The sequence below is a fragment of the Carcharhinus amblyrhynchos genome, chromosome 4, assembly GCF_965287045.1.
Source record: "Carcharhinus amblyrhynchos chromosome 4, sCarAmb.v2.hapA, whole genome shotgun sequence".
Taxonomy (NCBI): domain Eukaryota; kingdom Metazoa; phylum Chordata; class Chondrichthyes; order Carcharhiniformes; family Carcharhinidae; genus Carcharhinus; species Carcharhinus amblyrhynchos.
This window is the reverse complement of record NC_137327.1, coordinates 116871400-116892465: the sequence shown is the minus strand read 5'-3', so window position 1 is coordinate 116892465 and position 21066 is coordinate 116871400. Positions and strand designations below refer to the sequence as shown.

General features: G+C 43.8%; 1 protein-coding gene and 1 non-coding gene across 5 annotated transcripts in view; one reads left to right on the top strand and one right to left on the bottom strand.

Moving 5' to 3' along the window:
• fgf13a (fibroblast growth factor 13a) overlaps positions 1-21066 on the top strand; it is a 494238-nt gene that overhangs the window by 401618 nt on the left and 71554 nt on the right. For all 4 annotated transcript variants that reach the window (XM_080187791.1, XM_080187794.1, XM_080187792.1 and 1 more), the window contains one exon: positions 11171-11274. In XM_080187791.1, coding sequence (XP_080043917.1) covers positions 11171-11274 — 104 coding nt within the window. The remainder of the gene's footprint in view (positions 1-11170; positions 11275-21066) is intronic.
• On the bottom strand, positions 370-560 carry LOC145342733 (U2 spliceosomal RNA). Its single transcript, XR_013886599.1, has one exon. It is a non-coding gene; the product is annotated as a U2 spliceosomal RNA (small nuclear RNA).

The following is a 21066-nucleotide window of genomic DNA, read 5'->3' as shown; positions in this document are numbered from 1 at the left end:
TCCAACTCTGTAGCCTAATCCTGCTTTTTCCCCAGAACTTTTGATCCCATTTGCCCCAAGTGCTATATCCAACCACCCCTTGAATACATTCAATTTTTTGTTATCAACTACTTTCTATGGTAATGAATTCAACAGGCTCAGCACTCTTTAGGGTGAAGAAATGTCTCCTCATCTCCGTCCTAAATGGTCTACCCTGAATCCTCAGACTATGACCCCTGGTTCTGGATACTCCCATCATTGGGAATATCCTCCATGCAATTTTTTTTTGTTTTTATTCCAATTCAATCAAATCAAGTCCAATTCAGGTTGAGACATTCCTGATCCAAGCTGACAAGACAGGGCTCTCACTTCCTGTCTTGGGCTTGATCTACATGATCCAAGCTGATTGGAGTAGGCATAGCTGCTCCTCCAAGGCTTGATCTCATTTCCATCTTACCCAAAAAGTCAAGATGCTGCTTTTAAAATTTCTTCAAATTAAGCTGAAATGTAACCTAATGAATTCAACCAAGCGCAGCATGTTGATACTACACTTGATCTTAGCCAAAAGGCTGAGAAGCGGAAGGTGTAGACAGTCACTGGATGGGGAGGTTGGTTTGTGCGATGGACTGACTGACATCCTGAGACATTCTTTTGTCCCCACTCCATGGTTTCTGGGACTTCCTTGTGGGAAATTTGCTCTCTACAGTTTCCTCTCCTGTGTCCAACTGCTCTTGGCACTAGCTTGCAACTAACGCAGAAGTCCCTGCTGTGTCAGTGTCACTCTTGGTTGCCAAGCAACAACCTAATTTTCCATTAAACACTATTTGCTTTACTGTCATTATACCTTCATTATAAGACAAGCACCTCATACGTACTGAAGTTATTAACCCTTTTAAATCTAAAAATACAGAACCACAGAATTAAGCATACTTAAAATTTATTTTTTAATACCCACAAGAACAAATGTAAATTATTTCAATCTACCTCTATTTCCTGGCACAGGCAATGACCATCTCCAACAAGAGAGAATCTCACTAATGCCCCTTGATATTCAATAGCATTATCATCGCTGAATCCCCCATAATCAACATCCTGGATGTTACCATTGCCCAGAAACCAAATGGACTTGTCACCTAAACACTGACTAGAAGAGCAGGTCAAAGGCTCGGAATGATGTGGCTAGTAACTCACCTTCTGACTCCTTATAGCCTATCCACCATCTACAAGACACATTTCAGGAGTGTGATGGAATATTCTCCATTTGCCTGGATGGGTGCAGCTCCAATAATATTCGAGAAGCTCAACACCATCCAGGACAAAGCAGCCCACCACCAATGCACAGTAGCAACAGTGCGTAGTCTCTACGAGATGCACTGCAGCAATTCACCAAGATTCCTTAGGCAGCACCTTCCAAATTCTTGGCCTCTGCCATCGAAAAGGACAACCACCTTGATGTTCCCCTCCAAGTCACCCACCGTCACTTGGAAATGTATCATCGTTCCTTCACTACCACTGGGTCAAAATCCTGAAAGTCCCTCCTTAACAGCACTGTGAGTTTACCTGCCTCACAGGGACTGCAGCAGTTCCATAAGGCAGCTCACCGCCACCTTCTCAAGGAGCAACTAGGGATGGGCAATAAATGCTGGCCTAGGCAGCGACAGCCACATTGTGTAAATGAATTTTAAATATCACAGGGTTCTGACTAATTGACTCTGATACTGAAGGTACATGGCTACTGGAAGATCATGATGGTACCACTGTTCTTACGGGGTTGAAATAAGCTGTGATGTTGCAGCATTTGGTGTGCCTGACAACTAATCTACTCACCCTGCGTGGCATCCAGTACGATGCAGTAACTGTGTATGTGGCCAAGATCAGAACGTCTCCCATCAGGGCTCCCATGACAGCTCATTGCTTAACTTGACAAGAGACTCCATCATTTATTTAGTTAGAGTTTAAATGGGGTTAATTTGGTATTGTGGACTCATGCCCAGTGTTTGATGGATCCATCTCATTCCATTTAGGAGAGTAATATCAGATTGATGGAATGGATTAAGTAATACTATCTAGAATGAGTAATTTTGTAACAACTCCTTTCATAGATTCAACTTCAGAAGGAAAGAACCGCTTAAATAATGTTGATAAATAAGCATCTATTCAGAGAGAGTGGATTTAACACATTGGGCCACTTTTGAAATACTGGGGCTGGATTTTATGGGGCCTAAGAGAGGGATAGGAGTCGGGGAGAGGAATGGGCGGCACGGTAGCACAGTGTTAGCACTGCTGCTTCACAGCTCCAGGGACTTGGGTTCGATTCCCAGCTTGGGTCACTGTCTGTGTGGAGTTTGCACATTCTCCTCGTGTCTGCGTGGGTTTCCTCCGGAAGCTCCGGTTTTCTCCCACAGTCCAAAGGTGTGTGGGTTAGGTTGATTGGCTATGCTAAAATTGCCCCTTAGTGTACTAGGATGCTTAGGTTAGAGGGATTAGTAGGTAAAATATGTGGGGATATGGGGGCAGGGCCTGGGTGGGATTGTGGTCGGTGCAGACTCGATGGGCCAAAGGGCCTCTTTCTGCACTGTAGGGTTCTATGATTCTATTTTTTGAGGAATGGGGGAGAGAGCGGGGGAGAGGATGGGGATGCTGGGTTGGGACGGGGGTTGGCGTTGGTGGGCAGCTAAATGATGAAGGTAGGCAGGGGCTGGAATGCTTATTGCCTTCCTGTCATATTCTCATCCTGTCCAGGGACCAACTTGTGTCATTAATTAAGCATCTCTTTCACAGCCGCTGGCAGTTGACCAGCAGTGGGTGAGCTCTGTGCCACATGGGGAGACCACCTGGTGAAGGCCCACCCTATGAGCTGGGGAGGAGCTACCCTGTGGGTCACAGTTCCCAAGCACCTTCACAACTCGGCTCTTTCATCATGCATACCCGACCCCCGTTGCCTCCCCCCCCACCCCCGGCCCAATGCTGAGGCCACCTGAATCACTCGGTCACTGCTCCTGGTGATGTTAGTGGTAGTGAAGCATTCCTGGCCTTCCAATTGGCCAGAAGCTCTTGGAGGGATGGATACTCCAATGGCAGCTCATTAGCTGCAGGATGGGTCTGAACTTTTTCTGAGCTCACCCAATGGGTGAAGCAGGGCTGACCAAGCTTTTCAGCCTGAAACCAGGACCCTGTCACTGCCCCAATCAAATCCAGTCTGATTGCACTCCTCGATCACACATTTCTCATTATTTAAATTCATGAGAAGGAACAGCGATGTCCTGGAAAGACACCAGACATGTGACCTTTAACGTAGACAATTCAAAATTACTGAAAAATGAATTAGATTAATATTTGAAAAGAAAACAAAATCAAAGGACCTTTAGGTGTCAGTTGTAGCTCTGTTGGTAACACTCTGACCTTTTGGGTGTGAGTCCCACTGGCTACAGTGCAGCACTGACCACGTGCTGGAATATCGAGTGTGCTGCCTTTCACATGAGAAGTTAAAATGAGATCTGCTTTATCAGTTGAACGTAAATAGTTCCCATGCACTATTTCAGAGAAGGGCAGGGGAGTTCTCCCCCGGTGTCCTGGCCAATAACCAACATCACAGAAAGAAGAAGAAGAAGGTTATCTCGGATTGCAATGGGATCTTGATCAATTGGGCTGACGAATGGCAGATGGAATTTAATTTAGATAAATGCAGGTTGATGCATTTTGGTAGATCGAACCAGGGCAGGACTTATTCGGTTAATGGGTGGTGGGGAGAGTTACAGAACAAAGAGATCTAGGGGTGCAGGTTCATAGCTCCTCGAAAGTGGAGTCAGAGTTGGACAGAGTGGTGAAGAAGGCATTCAGCAATCTTGGCTTCAGTGGTCAGAACATTGAATACTGGAGTTGGGACATCTTGAAGTTGTATAAGACATTGATAAGGCCACACTTGGAATACTGTGTACAGCTCTGATCACGCTATTATAGAAAGGATATTATTAAATTGGAAAGAGTGCAGAAAAGATTTACTAGGTTGCTACTGGGACTTGATGGTTTGAGTTATAAGGAGAGGCTGGATAGACTGAGACTTTTTTCCCTGAAGCATAGAGGCTTAAGGGTGATCTTATAGAGATCTATAAAATAATGAGGGGCATAGGTCAGCTTGATAGAGAATATCTTTTCCCAAAGGTAGGGGAGCCTAAAACTAAGAGGTATAGGTTTACGGTGAGAGGGGAGAGATACAAAAGGATCCAGAAGGGAAAGTTTTTTGCACAGAGGGTGGTGAGTGTCTGGAACAAGCTGCCAGAGGTAGTAGTAGAGGCGGGTACAATTTTATCTTTTAAAAAACACTTAGTTACGTGGGTAAGATGGGTATAAAGGGACGTGGGCCAAATGTGGGTAATTGGAACTAAATGGTAAAACTGGGTGGCATGGACAAGTTGTGTCAAAGGGCCTGTTTCCATGCTGTAAACCTCTGTGACTCTATTACATTATCACATTGCTATTTGTGGGGTCTTGCTGTGTGTAAATTTTCTACTATATTTGCTATACTACAAGAGTGACTGCACTTTAAAATACTCCATTGAGTGAAAAATGCTGCAAAGCATTTGATGGTTATGAACGGACTTCTAAATGTGAGTCTTCCTTGGTGAGATTGAAGAGGAGTTTTACGACAATTCTGCCAGAGATGTGGGGTGTCATCTCTGTGGACAGACTGAAGTTGTTTTCCTTTGATTAAAGGCCTGAATAAGGTTTTCTGCAGCAGATGAGCTGAGGGCGATGAAGCCAGGCGATGTTACAGAGGTGACATTAGGCGGTCTTAGTGATACAGACATTTCTGATTTTAAGTTCACCTTCGGGTCAGATATGACAGTCAAGTTGCAGACATACTGGCTGACTGTCAGACTGCTGTCAGGAAGAAGGATGGAGTTGGGAGCGAGGAAATGGAGTTTTGAACAGGGATCAGAAACGATAGCTTGGGTATTCCCGTTATTTAACTGTAGGAAATTTCCACTCAGACAGGGCTGTCAGCAGACAAGGCATCTCACTGTGAAGATGGTGAGTGGCAATGAGGAAAAATGCTTCAGTCAGCTTGGAACACTCTCAGCAGGAATTGAAGAACGGGCAATGGAATGGGAGCTGGCGGTGACGGCAGTAACCGGATTCTCCTGGTGAGCAGTTGATTTTGTGTACGTGGATAATTAATGAAAGGAGGAATAGTGTGGGAGTAAGACAGAGGGGAATGAGAGCGAAGCCAGGAGAAGGAGAATCAGAGTTATAAGAAAGGCAGCTAGACGAACACGGGGAGAAACATACAATTGAATCACTTGAGGTAACCTAGCAACTGATTATCTTCAGAAGGCAGCAGAGAGATAGAAAGAAATGTCCACTCAGAGTGGAGTTTCTCTGGAAAGGAACATTGAGAAATTCAAGAAATAGTTCATATGTGATAGATGGATAGACAGACGGATAGACAGACAGACAGACAGAGAGACAGACAGACAGATAGAAAGAGAACTAAATAAACTTATTTTCGACCCCATTAAAAATTAAAGCGTGCCTTCTCAATTTGTACATTGCACTCAACCTTTTATATAATTCTGGGTTAGTTTTGATTACACAATCTGGAATGTATCTACAGTTTAATAAATATTCATGTCTATTTGATCTCTACAAGCAGTTATCATTACACATGCTGTGGACATACCTTCAGGGCTGTTCCCAGGTTTACAATGTTTTTTCTTGCTGTTGGTCAGCATCGCTGTCATTTTCTTTTGTGTCCACCCATTATCAAGTGTGTGCCCAAGCCCATTGCGTTCCCCGGATGGATAACGTGCACTATGGTCTGGACACACAGAACCATCAAGGTATCTCTATCGAAATATTTTCCTAAGCTGTTACAATAATTGTGGTGAGTAATCAGCAGGAAATGTGCTGCAATTAATGTTTGTGGAGTTGGTCTGTAATGGAGAAAAAATTGGAAACAATTAATTGTTGAAATTGGTGAGTCATGGAACAGCCAGAAAAGAATTAATCAATCTTTTCCTTTTTAGCCTAATTATTTCTTTTAATAAATATCATTCTTTGTGTTTCCACAGTTGAATGTCATGTTTGACTGATGAATACTATTATCTGGGAAGGTTTTTATCTGGAGCTTAACGGAATATTGATCCATTGGGTTGGTGAAAACTGGATATCCCATGTAATCTGATACAACTTTTGATTTAACAATCTCAAACTGAGTGATGACGTTTGTCTATCTGCAGAGCACCAGAACACAGTGCTCTGCAGATAGACAGCTAGCTGTGGGAAAATGGTCCCAAGTTATTCAGTGCTTTATGTTAAGGATAAATGGTATTCAGTGGTGAGGGAGGGGGGGGAGAAAATTGTAAAATATGAGGGGTAGCTAGCCCACCATTGCCTCACCCACGTTCAAGGTGCCCCCATAATATGAGGGCTGGGCAAGTGCCAAAATCAGCAGTCCACCATATGTAAATTAATAACTGAGGGTCAACTGAACTGGTTTAAAAGCTAGTAGGCCCCCTTATTAAGCTGCCTGTACGATAACATGCTTGGCATGGCCATGCAGGTGAGAGCGGGCAATCCATTCTCTTAAAGAAGTTTTCAATAGGGTAAGAAAGAGAGGGGTTCTATCTTTAGGAGCAGAGGGAATGTCCTTTGAGCATTTAGCGAGTTGCAATGTGCCTTTTAAGGGATTGCAGCATGACATCAAAGGAAAGGAGGTGTGTCATGTAATCCAGTTTCAGTTTTGCTTTTGTTTATGGCGGAGCACACACACATAGATTTAAATGATCTGATGTGCCTAGTCTAAATGAATGAACTCACAATGTGTTTATGCAATCCCATTGGAGTGATTGGATTATATCATTGTAGAAGTACAACATGCTGGCAGCAATGGTTCCTTCCAAGTGACACAGCACTTAAACTGACAGCAAGATTCAGTACAGGTACAACATGGTGAACAGCCTTTGATCATGCTACATGGCATGTCATGACGCTCGGCATTCTGGTGAGACCACAGTTAAGCAACAGTGTCAGAAAGTGTTGGAATCATAGGGTGGTGACAGAAAAGCTTAGCTGACACAGTGCTCCGATAAAGAGCTGGTAACCAGACGTATCCCTCATGGTGAGATTGCAGTCCATAGCCTGTTAATCTAGTGAATGATACAATGTGCCAAGAGGACCAGCAACAGATTAGTTCAGTCAGGAAAGGCAAATAAGAGTGTGCACCAAGTTGATAGAAAGTGAGGGAGAGTCAAAAAAAAAAACTTCATCGTAACCGGGCCTGATGAGATTGTGATTATAATGGGTGGGGCTTTGGAAAAGCACGTAAAAGTGGCTACAGCAACGCTCATCCCAAGAGCAGGAAAGTCAAAGGGATATTGTCAAAATGTCAACAAAATTCCACACTTGAAATCTGATCTAATACTCAATTACTGAATACTTAAACAACAGAGCTATGAGGCGGAATTCTTTAACATCATTTGTCCAGCTACTGCTGCCAGTGGATACCGAGCATTTGATGCTCAGCCAAATCTCCATGACAGCAGCAAGACTGGAGAATCCCAGCCACAGGTGAGGTCAGAAAATCCCACCCAGGGCATGATCAGGGAATCCCAGCTGCAGACCAGATCAGAGAATCCCAGCCACGGAGCGAGATCGGAGAATCCCAGCCGCGGGGCGAGATCGGAGAATCCCAGCCGCGGGGCGAGATCGGAGAATCCCAGCCGCGGAGCGAGATCGGAGAATCCCAGCCGCGGGGCGAGGTCGGAGAATCCCAGCCGCGGAGCGAGATCGGAGAATCCTGATATTGGTATGTTTGAACCAGACATGTAAGCTGTAAAAGTTCACCCAGCCATTGTGATTTGAAGGCCGACACAAGCTGAACACATCAAGATTAACAGTAGACTAGCTAAAGAATCCCCAAAACTTATGGGTGACATTGGAAGAATAGTTCAGAATCAGGTTAAATCATCGTATTCAACGTGTAGAGTTCATTTGACAGCAGACTGCAGGATCCAGAGACCACTTGGTCAGCGTGTACGGAAAGGAAGGTACAGACTGCGACTTCTCAAATGGAGAACAGACATTCAGAATTGTCGGGCTGGTGATCACACTCACATTCCGGAAAGATCTGTTAGAGAAGCCCAGAGTGTACAGCATTGAAGAGCTAATCGAAGATGGGTATAAGAATGAAGTGGTCCTTGCAGTGTGACGAATCCCTGATGAATGACGATGTTTTTATATCATTATAAAACACAACAGGGACACTCCCTAAGTTTGTGTGTCCTTTTTCCTCCTCGCCCCTGCAAAACGCATATCACCCCGCTTTCCCCTCCATCACCCTCATCCTGGGCTCTTCTCCCTCCCCACCCGATGCCTCTAACTGACCTGAACCCTGACCCATGGGAATTTTTGCCTTGGGCCTGCTTGCAGTACTGGCAGCAACCACTACTGAGGCCTGGCGCTGCTGGGACTGCAAGAGCTGTCAGCCAGTCAGATTGGCCAGCCACACTCAAGGATGAGACATCCCCCCTGGAAGGGGCTAAAAGTCCCATACACCTTTTAGCTGGATGGTTATCAAGCAGTTCGACTGCACCCCCCCCCCCCCCGCTCCCTCCACCCTCCAACTCCTCCCAGTAAAATCCAGCCCGATATTTCACTGTTTCACTGAGGCACTAATCATTCATACAATATCTTTCAGAAACTCAGGAACCTTATCGGGGGGGTGATGGCCTGGTGGTATTATTGCTGGAATATTAATCCAGAAACACAGCTAATGTTCTGGGGACCTGGGTTCGAATCCTGCTATGGCAGATAGTGGATTTTGAATTCAATTTAAAAATACCTAGAATTAGGAATCTACTGATGATCATGAAACCGTTGTCGATTGGTGGAAAAATCCATCTGGTTCATTAATGTCCTTTAGGGAAGGAAATCTGCTGTTCTTATCTGATCTGGCCCACATGTGACTCCAGGGCCACAGCAATGTGGTTAACTCTCAACTGCCCTTGGGCAATAAATGCTGGTAGGCCAGCAACACCCATGTCCCATGAATGAATTTTAAAAAAAGAGTCCAAGTCTTTTCAGTGGGGCTTGAGCCCACCACCTTTGCACTCTGGGAGGAGAGTACCCCTAAACCATGGCTGATGCACTGTCAGATCAAGATTAGTCACGTTGCAGGCTTCCAATAGCTCTGACCAGAAGGAAAAGTTGAGCAACTCAAATTAAAATAGGTGCCATGAGACATAATAGTCAAAAATATTTAAATATATGTAGAGCGTGTGTATATTTCTGTAAAGCGTAGGAGGATAAAATAGTTTGATTCTCTCCAGAATCTTATTGTGAGCTCTGGTGTCCAATTATTAAACTTCAAAGGGTTTCAGATTTTCACTGTGGCATATCAAAGGAATGGCAGGGGTAGGGGTTGGGGTCGGGGCAGGGACTTGGGGCTGGGGCTGGGTTGGAGGTGGAGCAGAGGCTGGGGCATGGGCTGGGATAGGGTGAGAGGTAGGGGTAGGGGCTGGGGCAGGGGTGGAGGGAGCTAAGGTGCTGGAAGGGAAGGGGGGAGGGCTGATCAAGACTGGGTAGTGGAGCAGCAGCAATGAGATGGATGGAATGGTTTGAAGATCTCCTGGCTCTAAGGTAATATCTTAAGATTTGTAAATGCCTTGGAATCTCAGGCTTTTATTGGCTTCTGAATAATCCAATTCCTGTCCTACTCAATGACACCACCAATTGGGGAAATAGGAGTGTAGTGGTAATTTACCAAATGAGTAAGCCAGAGGCCCAGGCTAACACTGAGGTTACAGGTTCAAATCCCATTGGCAGCCGTGGAATTTAAATTCAATTAGTAAATGTGGAAATGAATTCAGTGATGGTGATATTAAGCTATCATTGATTGTTGTATTGCAGAAACCCATCTGGTTCAGTAATGTCCTTTTGGGAAGGAAATCAGCCGTCCTTACACAGCCTGGTCTACATGGTCTCCTGTAATGTGATTGACTGTCAATAACTTTGTGAAATGGCCTTGCAAGCCTCTCAGTTGAAGGGTAACGAGGAATGGGCAACAAATACTGGCCTTGCCACTGATGCCTGTATCCCATGGAAGAACGAAAATGAGCAACATTCTGGATCTAGATCTCTGGCTCCTCATTTGCTCTTTGTCTTATGTAGCATGGTAATGACATAACTGCACATGGGTATTACAGAGGCCAGTGCTTAAAGAGTGATTTCAGAAACTGACGTTCCCAAATTGGACAGGCACTTACACGACATGAATCTTAGAGGATCACAGAGACGTCCTCTCTCTCTCTCGCATCCTCATTGTCAGTGTAGGATAACAACATCAAGATTATGTGTGTACAAGGTTATGAGGGGCGTGGGCCGAGTGGATAAGGAGCAGCTGTTCCCCTTAGTTGAAGGGTCAGTCACAAGGGGGCATAGGTTCAAGGTAAAGGGTAGGAGGTTTAGGGGGGATATGAGGAAAAACTTTTTTACCCAGAGGGTGGTGACAATCTGGAGTGCGTTGCCTGGGAGGGCAGTGGAGGCTGGTTGTCTCACATCCCTTAAAAAGTATTTGGATGAGCACTTGGCACATCATAACTTTCAGGGCCAGGTTCTGGCAGATGCAATTAGGTGGGTCTTCAGGTGTTTCTAATGTATTGGTGTGGACTGGATGGGTCAAAGGGCCTCTTCTATGTTTATGATACTATGATTCTATATTTTATGTGGTACATTTCTTTATTCCTACTATGAAGTTAGGGGTAATATGGTGGCACAGTGGTTAGCACTGCAGTGTCACAGAGACAGGAACCCATGTTCAATTCCGGCCTTGGGTGGAATTCCAGTCTGTGTGGAGCTTGCACATTCTCTCCATGTCTGCATGCACTTCCTCCGAGTGCTTTGGTTTCCTTCCACACTCCAAAGATGTGTGGATAGGTGGATTGGCCATGCTAAATTGCCCCTTAGTGTCAAGGAGGTTAGCAGGATAAATAGGTGAGGTTATAGGGGAACATGGCCTTGGTGAGATTGTTGTTGGTGACTCGATGGGCCAAAAGGCCTCCTTCTGCACTGTAGGGATCCTATGATTCTAGTTTGTGCTAATTCCCGAGTATTTGATTTAACACACATTTTAGTTGTAGTGTGATGAACTTGTTTAGATTTGTGTTGGTTATTTCTTCTCTTCTCTCCTCAGCCTTATTCAACCTCATACCAGTGGGGCTTCGGGTCGTTGCCATTCAAGGTGTGAAAACAGGACTATATTTGGCAATGAACAATGAAGGATATCTTTATACATCAGTAAGTACAGAATCTAAACGCTGAGCATTGTGCTGATACATTGCGATTGAAGTGTTGGATGTGTAACCTCATGCTGAGAGAATATTCTTCAGTGTGCTTGCTGGACACTGTGGCTTGTTGTGATATTCAGAGGCCCCTGCTTTGTTCCTGGGAAGTTGTAAGTTTTTATTATCGTTGTTTTGAATAAGAAATATGATTTATTAATCAAAATGCTGTTGGATTGTTGCTGTTTTGTGAATCATCTCCATCACTTTAATAGCTTCTATTTTGTATTACCAATGATGCGGAGATGCCGGCATTGGACTGGGGTGGGCACAGTAAGAAGTTTCACAACAATTGTAGATACAAAATTGCCTTCTTGACAGAAGCCAGAGAGTGAATGTAGAAGATTGTTTTTCAATCTGGAGGCCTGTGACCAGGGATCAGTGCTGGGTCCATTGTTACTTGTCATTTATATTAATGATTTGGAGGATAATATTGGAGTCATGGTTAGTAGGTTTGCAGATGACACCAAGATTCGTAGTGCAGTGGATAGTGAAGAAAGTTATCTCCAATTGCAACAGAATCTTGATCAGTTGGGCCAGTGGGCTGACGAATGGCAGATGGAATTTAATTTAGATAAATGTGAGGTGATGCATTTTGGTAAATTGAACCAGGGCAAGACTTACTCAGTTAATGGTAGAGGAGAGTTACAAAATAAAGACATCTAGGGATACATGTTCATAGCTGGTGTCCTTATCTGAGGAAGGATGTCCGTGCTATAGAGGGAGTACAAAGGTTTACTAGGCTGATCTCTGGGATGGCAGGTCTCTCATATGAGGAGAACTAAATCAGTTAGGATTATGTTCACTGGAGTTTAGAAGAGTGTAAAAACTAAAAATAAAAGAGTATAAAATTCTAACAGGCTTAGACAGGGTAGATTCAGTAAGAATGTTCCTAGTAGGGCAGCACGGTGGCACAGTAGTTAGCAATGCTGCCTCACAGTGCCAGGGAACCAGGTTCAATTCCGCTGTTGGGTCAGTGTCTGTGTGGAGTTTGCATGTTCTCTCTGTGTCTGCGTTGGTTTCCTTGGGGTGCTTCGGTTTTTCTCCCACAGTCCAAAAATGTGTGGGTTAGGTTGATTGGCCAGGCTAAATTGATTCTAGTGTCAGGGGATTAACGGCGTTAATATGTGGGGTTATGGGAATCGGGCCCAGGTGAGATTGTGGTCAGTGCAGACTCAGTGGGCCGAATGGCCTTCTTCTGTACTGTAGGCATTCTGTGGATCACCTGAAATGGTTAAGAGGACCAATCAAACTGGGTAAGAGGGCCAATCCATGGCTTACAAAGGAAATTAGAGAGAGTGTCCAATCTAAGGAAGAAGCTTACAGATTGGCCTAGAAAAATAATAGGTCTGAGGATTGGGAGCAGTTTAGGATTCAGCAAAGAAGCACAAAGGGATTGATTAAGAAAGAGAAAAGACAATACAAAAGTAAGGTTGCAGGGAACATAAAGAGTGACACAAAGTGTTTCTATAGATACATGAAGAGAAAGGTTGGTGAAGACAAATGTAGGTCCCGTACAGACAGAAATGGGGGAATGTATAATAGGGGACAAAGAAATGGCCAAGCAACTGAATACATACTTCGGTTCTGTCTTCATAAAAAGGACACAAATCAAATACCAGAAATGTTGGAGAATGGAAGGTGATAAAGAAAGGAAAGATAGAGTATGAAGCTAAACTAGCTCTAAATATAAAAAATGACAGTAAAAGTTTCTACAAATATATAAAGAAGAAGAGGCTGGCTAGAGTGAATTTTGGACCCTTGGAGGATGAGAGGGGGGATTTAGTGGTGGGCGATGAGGAAATGGCTGAGGCTTTAAATAATTTTTTTGCCTCGGTCTTCACGGAGGAGGACACAAATAGTTTGCCGGATATTAAAGATAGAAGGATGGTAGGAAATGAGGGCCTAAATGCGATTACTACCACTAGAGAGGTAGTGCTTGATAGACTAATGGGACTGAAGGTGGACAAGTCCCCAGGACCGGATGGAATGCATCCCAGGGCTCTGAAAGAAATGGCAGAGGTGATAGCGGATGCCTTAGTAATTATTTATCAAAATTCGCTGGACTCCGGGGTAGTGCCAGAAGATTGGAAAACGGCTAATGTTACCCCGCTCTTTAAAAAAGGTAGCAGACAAAAGGCAGGGAATTATAAGCTGGTTAGTTTAATGTCTGTAGTTGGAAAAATGCTAGAATCCATCATCAAAGAAGAAATAGCGAGGCACCTAGAAAAGAATCGTTTGATAGAGCAGACGCAGCACGGATTCGTTAAGGGGAAGTCGTGTTTAACAAATTTATTGGATTTCTATGAGGATGTGACTAGTGCGGTAGACAGAGGGGAACCGGTGGATGTGGTGTTTTTAGATTTCCAAAAGGCGTTTGTAAGGTGCCTCACAAAAGGTTGCTTCAGAAGATTAGGGTGCACGGGGTTGGGGGTAAGGTGTTAGCATGGATAGAGGATTGGCTATCTAATAGGAAGCAGGGAGTTGGTATCAGTGGGTGCTATTCTGGTTGGCAGTTGGTGACTAGTGGAGTGCCGCAGGGATCGGTGCTGGGGCCTCAACTGTTTACCATTTATATAGATGATCTGGAGGAGGGGGCTGAGTGTAGGGTGACAAAATTTGCTGATGACACGAAGATGAGTGGAAAAGCAAATTGCGTGGAGGGTGTGGAAAGTCTGCAGAGAGATCTGGATAGGCTGAGCGAGTGGGCGAGGACCTGGCAGATGGAGTATAATGTTAGCGAGTGTGAGGTTATCCACTTTGGCAGAAATAATAGTAGGAGGGATTACTATTTAAAAGGCGAAAAGCTGCAGCATGCTATGGTGCAGAGGGACCTGGGGGACCTTGTGCGCGAATCGCAAAAGCCCAGTCTGCAGATGCAGCAGGTGATCAAGAAGGCGAATGGAATGTTGACCTTTATAGCGAGGGGGATAGAATATAAAAGCAGGGAGGTCTTGCTGCAACTGTACAGGTTCCGGTGAGGCCGCAGCTGGAGTTCTGTGTGCAGTTTTGGTCACCGCACTTGTGGAAGGATATATTGGCCTTGGAGGGAGTGCAGAGGAGGTTCACTAGGCTGATACCAGAGATGAGGGGATTGGACTATGAAGAGAGACTAAATAGACTGGGTCTGTACTCGTTGGAGTTCAGAAGGATGAAGGGGGATCTTATAGAGACATATAAGATAATGAAGGGGATGGATAGGGTAGAGGTAGAGAGATTCTTCCCGCTTAGAAAGGATAGCAGGACCAGAGGGCACAGCCTCACGATAAAGGCGGGGGGGGGGGCGTTTAGATCAGAGGTGAGGAGGAATTATCAACCAGTAGTCTTAACATCGGTAGGGGAAAAATTCTCGAATCCATTATCAAGGACTTTTTTAGGAGAGCATTGAGAAAGTAGTGGCAGGATCAGATAGTCAGCATGGATTTATGAAGGGGAAATCATGCTTGACAAATCTGTTAGAATTCTTTGAAGATGTAACTATTCATGTTGACAAGGGGGAACAAGTCGCTGTGATATATTTGGACTTTCAGAAAGCATTTGACAAAGTCCCACACAAGAGATTATTGTGCAAGATTAAAGCACATAGGGTTGGAGGAGATGGATAGGAAACTGGTTGGCAGAAAGGAAATTAAGAAAGAAAATTAAAAGAAATTAAGAGGAGGTTTACTAGGCTGATACCGGAGTTGAGGGGGTTGAGCTATGAGGAGAGGCTGAATAAACTGGGCTTGTACTCGTTAGAGTTTAGAAGAATGAGGGGAGATCTCATTGAGACGTATAAGATGATGAATGGGATGGATAGGATAGAGGTGGAAAGACTCTTCCTGCTCAAAAAAGACAGTAGGACTAGGGGGCACAGCCTCAAGATAAAAGGGGGGCGGTTTAGAACGGAGTTGAGGAGGAACTTCTTCACTCAAAGGGTGGTGAATCTCTGGAATTCTCTGCCCATTGAAGTGGTGGAGGCTGCCTTGCTAAATATTTTTAAGACGTGGGTTGATGGGTTTTTGATAGGAGAGGGGATTAAGGGTTATGGGGAGAGGGCGGGAAAGTGGAACTGAGCAGCGACAGATCAGCCATGATCTTATTGAATGGCGGGGCAGGCTCGAAGGGCTGGATGGCCGACTCCTGCTCCTATTTCTTATGTTCTTATGTTAAGAGTAGGAATTAATAGGTGCTTTTCAAATTGGCAGGCAGTAACCAGTGGGTACCACAGGGATCAGTGCTGGGACCCCAGCTATTCACAATATGTACTAATGATTTGGATGAAGGAACAAAGTGTATGATGAGTTGGGTGAGTAGGCAAATCAGTGGCAGATGCAGTATAATTTGGATAAAAGTGAAGTTATTCACTTCAGGAGCAAAAACGAGAAGCAGATTGCTACCTGAATGACGGTAAATTGGGAGAGGGGAGTGTACAGTGGGACCTATGTGTCCTTGTGCACCAGTCGCTGAAGATAAGCACGCAGGTCAGCAGGCAGTAAAGAAGGCAGATGGCATTTTGGCCTTCATCGCAAGAGGTTTTGAATACAGGAACAGGGATGTGTTGTTGCAGTTATACAGAGCCTTGGTGAGACCATACCTAGATTATTGTGTGCAGTTTTGATCTTCTTTTCTGAGGAAAGATCAGTAAGAAATGTCACAACATCAGGTTAAAGTCCAAAAGGTTTATTTGGTAGCACAAAGCTCACCTGATGAGGGAGCAGCACTCCGAAAGCTCATGCAAATAAACCTGTTAGACTTTAACCTGGTATTGTGAGACTTCTTACTGTGCCCACCCCAGTCCAACGCCGGCGTCTCCATATCTGAGGAAGAATGTTCGTGCTCTCGAGGGAGTGCAGTTAAGGTTTACCAGGCTGATTTCAGGGGTGGCGGGACTGATGTATGAGGAAAGCTTAACTAGGTTAGGATTATTTTTGCTGGAGTTCAGGCAAATGAGGGGGGATCTCATAAAGACTTACAAAATTCTAACAGGACTAGACAGGGTAGATGCAGGAAGGATGTTCCCAATGGTGGGGGAGTCCAGAACCAAGGGTCACAGTCTGAGGATTCAGGATAGACATTTAGGATGGAGACGAGGAGACATTTCTTCACCCAAAAACATGGTAAGCCTGTGGAACCACAGGAAGTAGTTGATGCCAAAACATTGAATGTATTCAAGAGGCAGCTGGATATAGTTGGGGCAAATGGGATCAAAGGTTATGGGGAAAAAGCAGGATTAAGCTATTAAGTTGGATGATCAGCCATGATCATCGTGAATGGTGGAGCAGGCTCAAAGGGCCAAATGGCCTCCTCCTTCTCCTATCTTCTACATTCCTATGTTTCTATGTTAATGGTGGGGGAGTCCCGAACTAGGTGTCATAGTTTGATGATAAGGAATAAACCTTTCGGAACTGAGGTGAGGAGAAATTTCTTCACCCAGAGGGTGATGAATGTGTGGAAATCACTACCACAGAATATAGTTGAGGCCAAAACATTATCTGATTGCAAGAAGAAATTAGATATAGCTCTTGGGGCTAAAGGAATCAAGGGATAATGGGGGGAAGGGAGAATCAGGATATTGAATTTGATGACCAGCCATGATCTAACTGGTTGGCGGAGCAGGCTCAAAGTACTGAATGGCTTACTCCTGCTTCTAATTAAAGAAACCATCCTTCAATCTATTCTACATCCAGTCTAGGATGGATTCTTCAATTCCACAGATTAGAACATTCTGTCCTCAAATGATCAGAACAAATTGATCCCAGTTGGTGTTATAACTGGGCGGGAAGATCCCAGAATGGAACTCTGGCTCAAAAGACCGTAACTTTAATTTTTTTTTATAAAACGTGGAGGAACAGAGTCACAGGACTGCTAATTAGTTTTAACAACAATAAAAGAATTAGACATAATACTCCTTTGCTACCCCTTTGGCCATACAATTATATCCAAGTTTTAGGACTGACATGGATTACAAAGTACACTTTAATCTATAATAGTTTCATGAACACACTGAGTCCACTTTTGAGCGCATAAATTGACTGTGGTCAGAAACACTCCTTCCTGAACCCAAATGAATTTCTGTGGATGTCTCCTCAGAATCCCCCTAGATGATTCTAAAACTAAGAACTATTTTGTCTCTCCGAACTCTGGCTTCCACACCAGCGATTTCAAATTCTGCTTTCAAAGAAGTCGCACTTTCAAATCTTCTTTTAAATTATGTTTTCCTTCCGTTACTTCCATCAAGGTATCACTGTCAGGTTTTACACCTCTCCCACCAGCTTTTCTTTATGACAAAGGATTTTACATCAACTCCAAGGTCCAACTACCATTTTCCATTATTATTTCAAATCACATCTCCCAAACTGCACTAATTTCTCACTAACCTCAGCACTACTGCAGATATCATTCTGGCCTTTCATAATCCAATGCCTTTTTGACTCTGTGATTTCACTGAACATTAATCTGACCTGGTTCCCAGTTTTCTCTATGTTAACTCCAATGCGGCTTGGCTTTCTAAAATCAACCACTTCCTCCAGAGCTGTGGGAGCTGCTTTCTATCTCACTAACTATCTCCAACAACGATCAAATTAGCTAAACTAAAACTTAAAAGCTTCTCTACCTTACAAGGCCCCACAGCTATTTTTTTTTACTCCTTATGCCATTGCCCTCTCTGAGCACATTAGAAACACAGTTTAAACTGAACCAAACCCGGCACATACAAACACCTTTATCCAGCATGAATGTAATATAATTTTTACCCTTCCAGGCATAGAAACATTAAGTTAAACACACTTAAAACTATCCCTTCTCTGAAAACAAATCAGGATAGAGGGCAGAGTTCATGGTCTGAGGCTGCTGAGTTCAATGTTGAGTCCAGTAGTCTGTAAAGTTACTGAATTGGAACACAAGGTGCTGTCTCCCCAACTGGTATTGGGCTTCACTGGAACATTACACCAGACCATGGGCCGAAATATGAGCAAGGTAGTGGGTTAAAATAGCAAACAATAGAGTTAGGAATCAGGCTTGCAGAGTGAGCAGAGATGTTCCATTGAACAGGCACCCAGCCTGCAGAATCTATCACTCACTCAACATTGAGTCAAACAGGTTGGTGTGGGACTGGAGTCACATGTAGGCCAAACCAGATAAACAGAGTAGACACCACCACCACCAACCACGCCCCCCCCAACACACACACACACACACACACACATACACACACACACACACACACACACAGAAGGAATGCTTCTAAAACCAGTTTGGATTTTTACAACAATCTGTTTACAACAATTTGAGATTTGGTGACTATTTTTTCCCTGAGTTCGCTCAGCATTTTGGGCCTTGACTCTTGCCTCCTAGTTTAGTGCCTCAAGCATTTACCAAAAACACTTCTCTGTTATCCTAACAGAGATGTGAAAGTTGTTCCATTATTGACACAATATCAAACAGCACAGTTTCATGGCTGTTATTCATAAGTGATGTGAAAGTCAAAATAAAGCAGCCAAAAAACTAAAGTGGGAAAGTGATGAGGAAAAGGAGAGATGAGAAAGATCAGAAGTAATGTTCTGAAAACTTTGTATTTCAGTCTTCATTTCAGTAAAATATTTATATTCGAATGTTGAGCTGCCCTGAGAATCTGAACCACGGTTCTAATTAAATATCGGAATATCTTTCAACACTGCGAGTGGTGATGTGAAATTTTTAAATGTCACGGGCAGAGAAGGTCACAGGTACAAGAACCAGATGGGGAGATGAGGAGAATGTATTTTTACACAGCGAGCTGTGATCTAGAAGGCGCTGCCTGAAAGGGCGGTGGAAGCAGATTCAATAATAACTTTCAAAGAGGGAATTAGATTAGTACTTACAGGGAAGCATTTGCAAGTAGTTGGGAAAGAGCAGGAGAGTGGAAGAAAGCATTAGAAATAATAGAAACCATCACCAATTAAAACAGCGAAGTTCTTGGCTCTCCTGTGAAACATGTCAGGAGATGAAAAGTGAATGTAAAAACGTATTACACACAGAGCTAATTGGTGTTTACATAATGTAGGAGATAGACTGAGCTCTTACTGGTACTGGCCTTATAATTTATCTTTCCAGTGTGACATCTCTGGGCTCAGGGGATTCCTGGGACATTCTATGTAAAAGGGATAATTTATCTGCAGTCACTTTGTCTCCTTTAACCGCAGTGTCGCGCACTTCAAATGAACGGGTATTCAGATTTTCCTCAGTGAATAACCAGCACAATTCTGTCCATTTGTAAACCAGGATACCCTTCATCCAGGTTTAAATCTTTTCCCAAAAGAGATTGGATGGCAGGCAGGATACCAGGACCAATATCCACTCGATCAAGAAGAACAAGAACTGAAAGCATTTTTCACCATGGGAGTATTGTGAATATTAACTGGCCAGAAACCTGTTTGTTGTACAATTAATTCTATTCAATTTACAGCCGTGTAATTAGTGATTGTGTTGACTTCATGAGGTCCGTGTTAATTGATGACTTGTTAAATTGTGGCATTTTATTGAACTTCTTCGCTTCCTATACTTGAGAGTACGAGAGGAATTTCGGGATATGGGGACCGTACAGGAAGGTGGACAGGCAGACAATGATGGAGTGAGTTCGAGGGGCTGAATAACCTATTCCACCTCGTAATTTTTTTTTATTCTGGTTCATAACAGGAATTTATTCTGTAAGGTAGACAACATATTTCAAATCTAATGTAGAATTTGAGAGAGAATTGTTTCCCTGTTTAGATTTTTGGAAATTGTGTTTTTAATGTCACAGTAACATTTTCTGATGAATACTTCTGTTATCGATCGACCATTTTATCCATTTATATTGAGAAGGGTCTCCAGTTTGGGCAGCACTTCACGTTCAAATTTATTTAAAATTGTTACACTGACTTCCTTTCTATCATTTCAATGATCTACCTTCTATTAACTTGACAGGCAATTCAATCTCTGTGACCATAGGCAATGTGTCTTCAGTTATCTGTAAAATACAGACTTGCTTGGTGGTGGTTCCTATTCCCTATCACACATTTCCAATCCCGGTTTCACATCACCTTGCTTCCCTTGCGTGTCTGGAATTGTGGGGGTGTTTGTTATCTCTGCACATTTGTATGCATATAAAAAAATTGCTGGAAACTTGCAGCTAATCGGTCAGCAGCTGATTACTCACCTTTCCCATTATTTTTGCTAGTTAAAATTATAAATTGCTTTGCTGGAATAGACACAGAAAAGGGGAATTTTCCTGTCCCACCTGCCATGGGAATTGTAGTGGATGGGGTGGGGGCTTGCCATGCAGAGTTCCATCAACCTTGGGTGGGATTTTCTGGTTTTGATTCAGAAAATCCTGTGCCTAGAAAATCCTGCCCTCTGTTTCCTCAAGTGGGGAAAATTCCCCGGATGGTCTTGCTGCCATGGGTTGGCGCCCCTCTTCTCTCCGCAAGTTTAAGAAGGGTAGGCAAGGTCTTAGGCCTAGTTCCCCTCTCCCAGTGGAAGCACTTAATTGATCATTCCATCAAGGCACCATATGATCTTATCCACCTCATTTTAATCTCTCCTCAGAAAATAACCACAGCATTTCCAACCTTTTCTTATCAATTCCTGGCAACATCCTTGTAAATCTCTGTACTCTGTAAATTTCCCCCGAGTATCTCAGGATGTGTAGGTTAGGTGGATTAGCCATGGTAAATGTGTGGAGTTACGCGAATTGGGGGGTAAGATACTCTGTCAGAGAGAGTCAGTGCAGCCTTGATGGGCTGAAGGA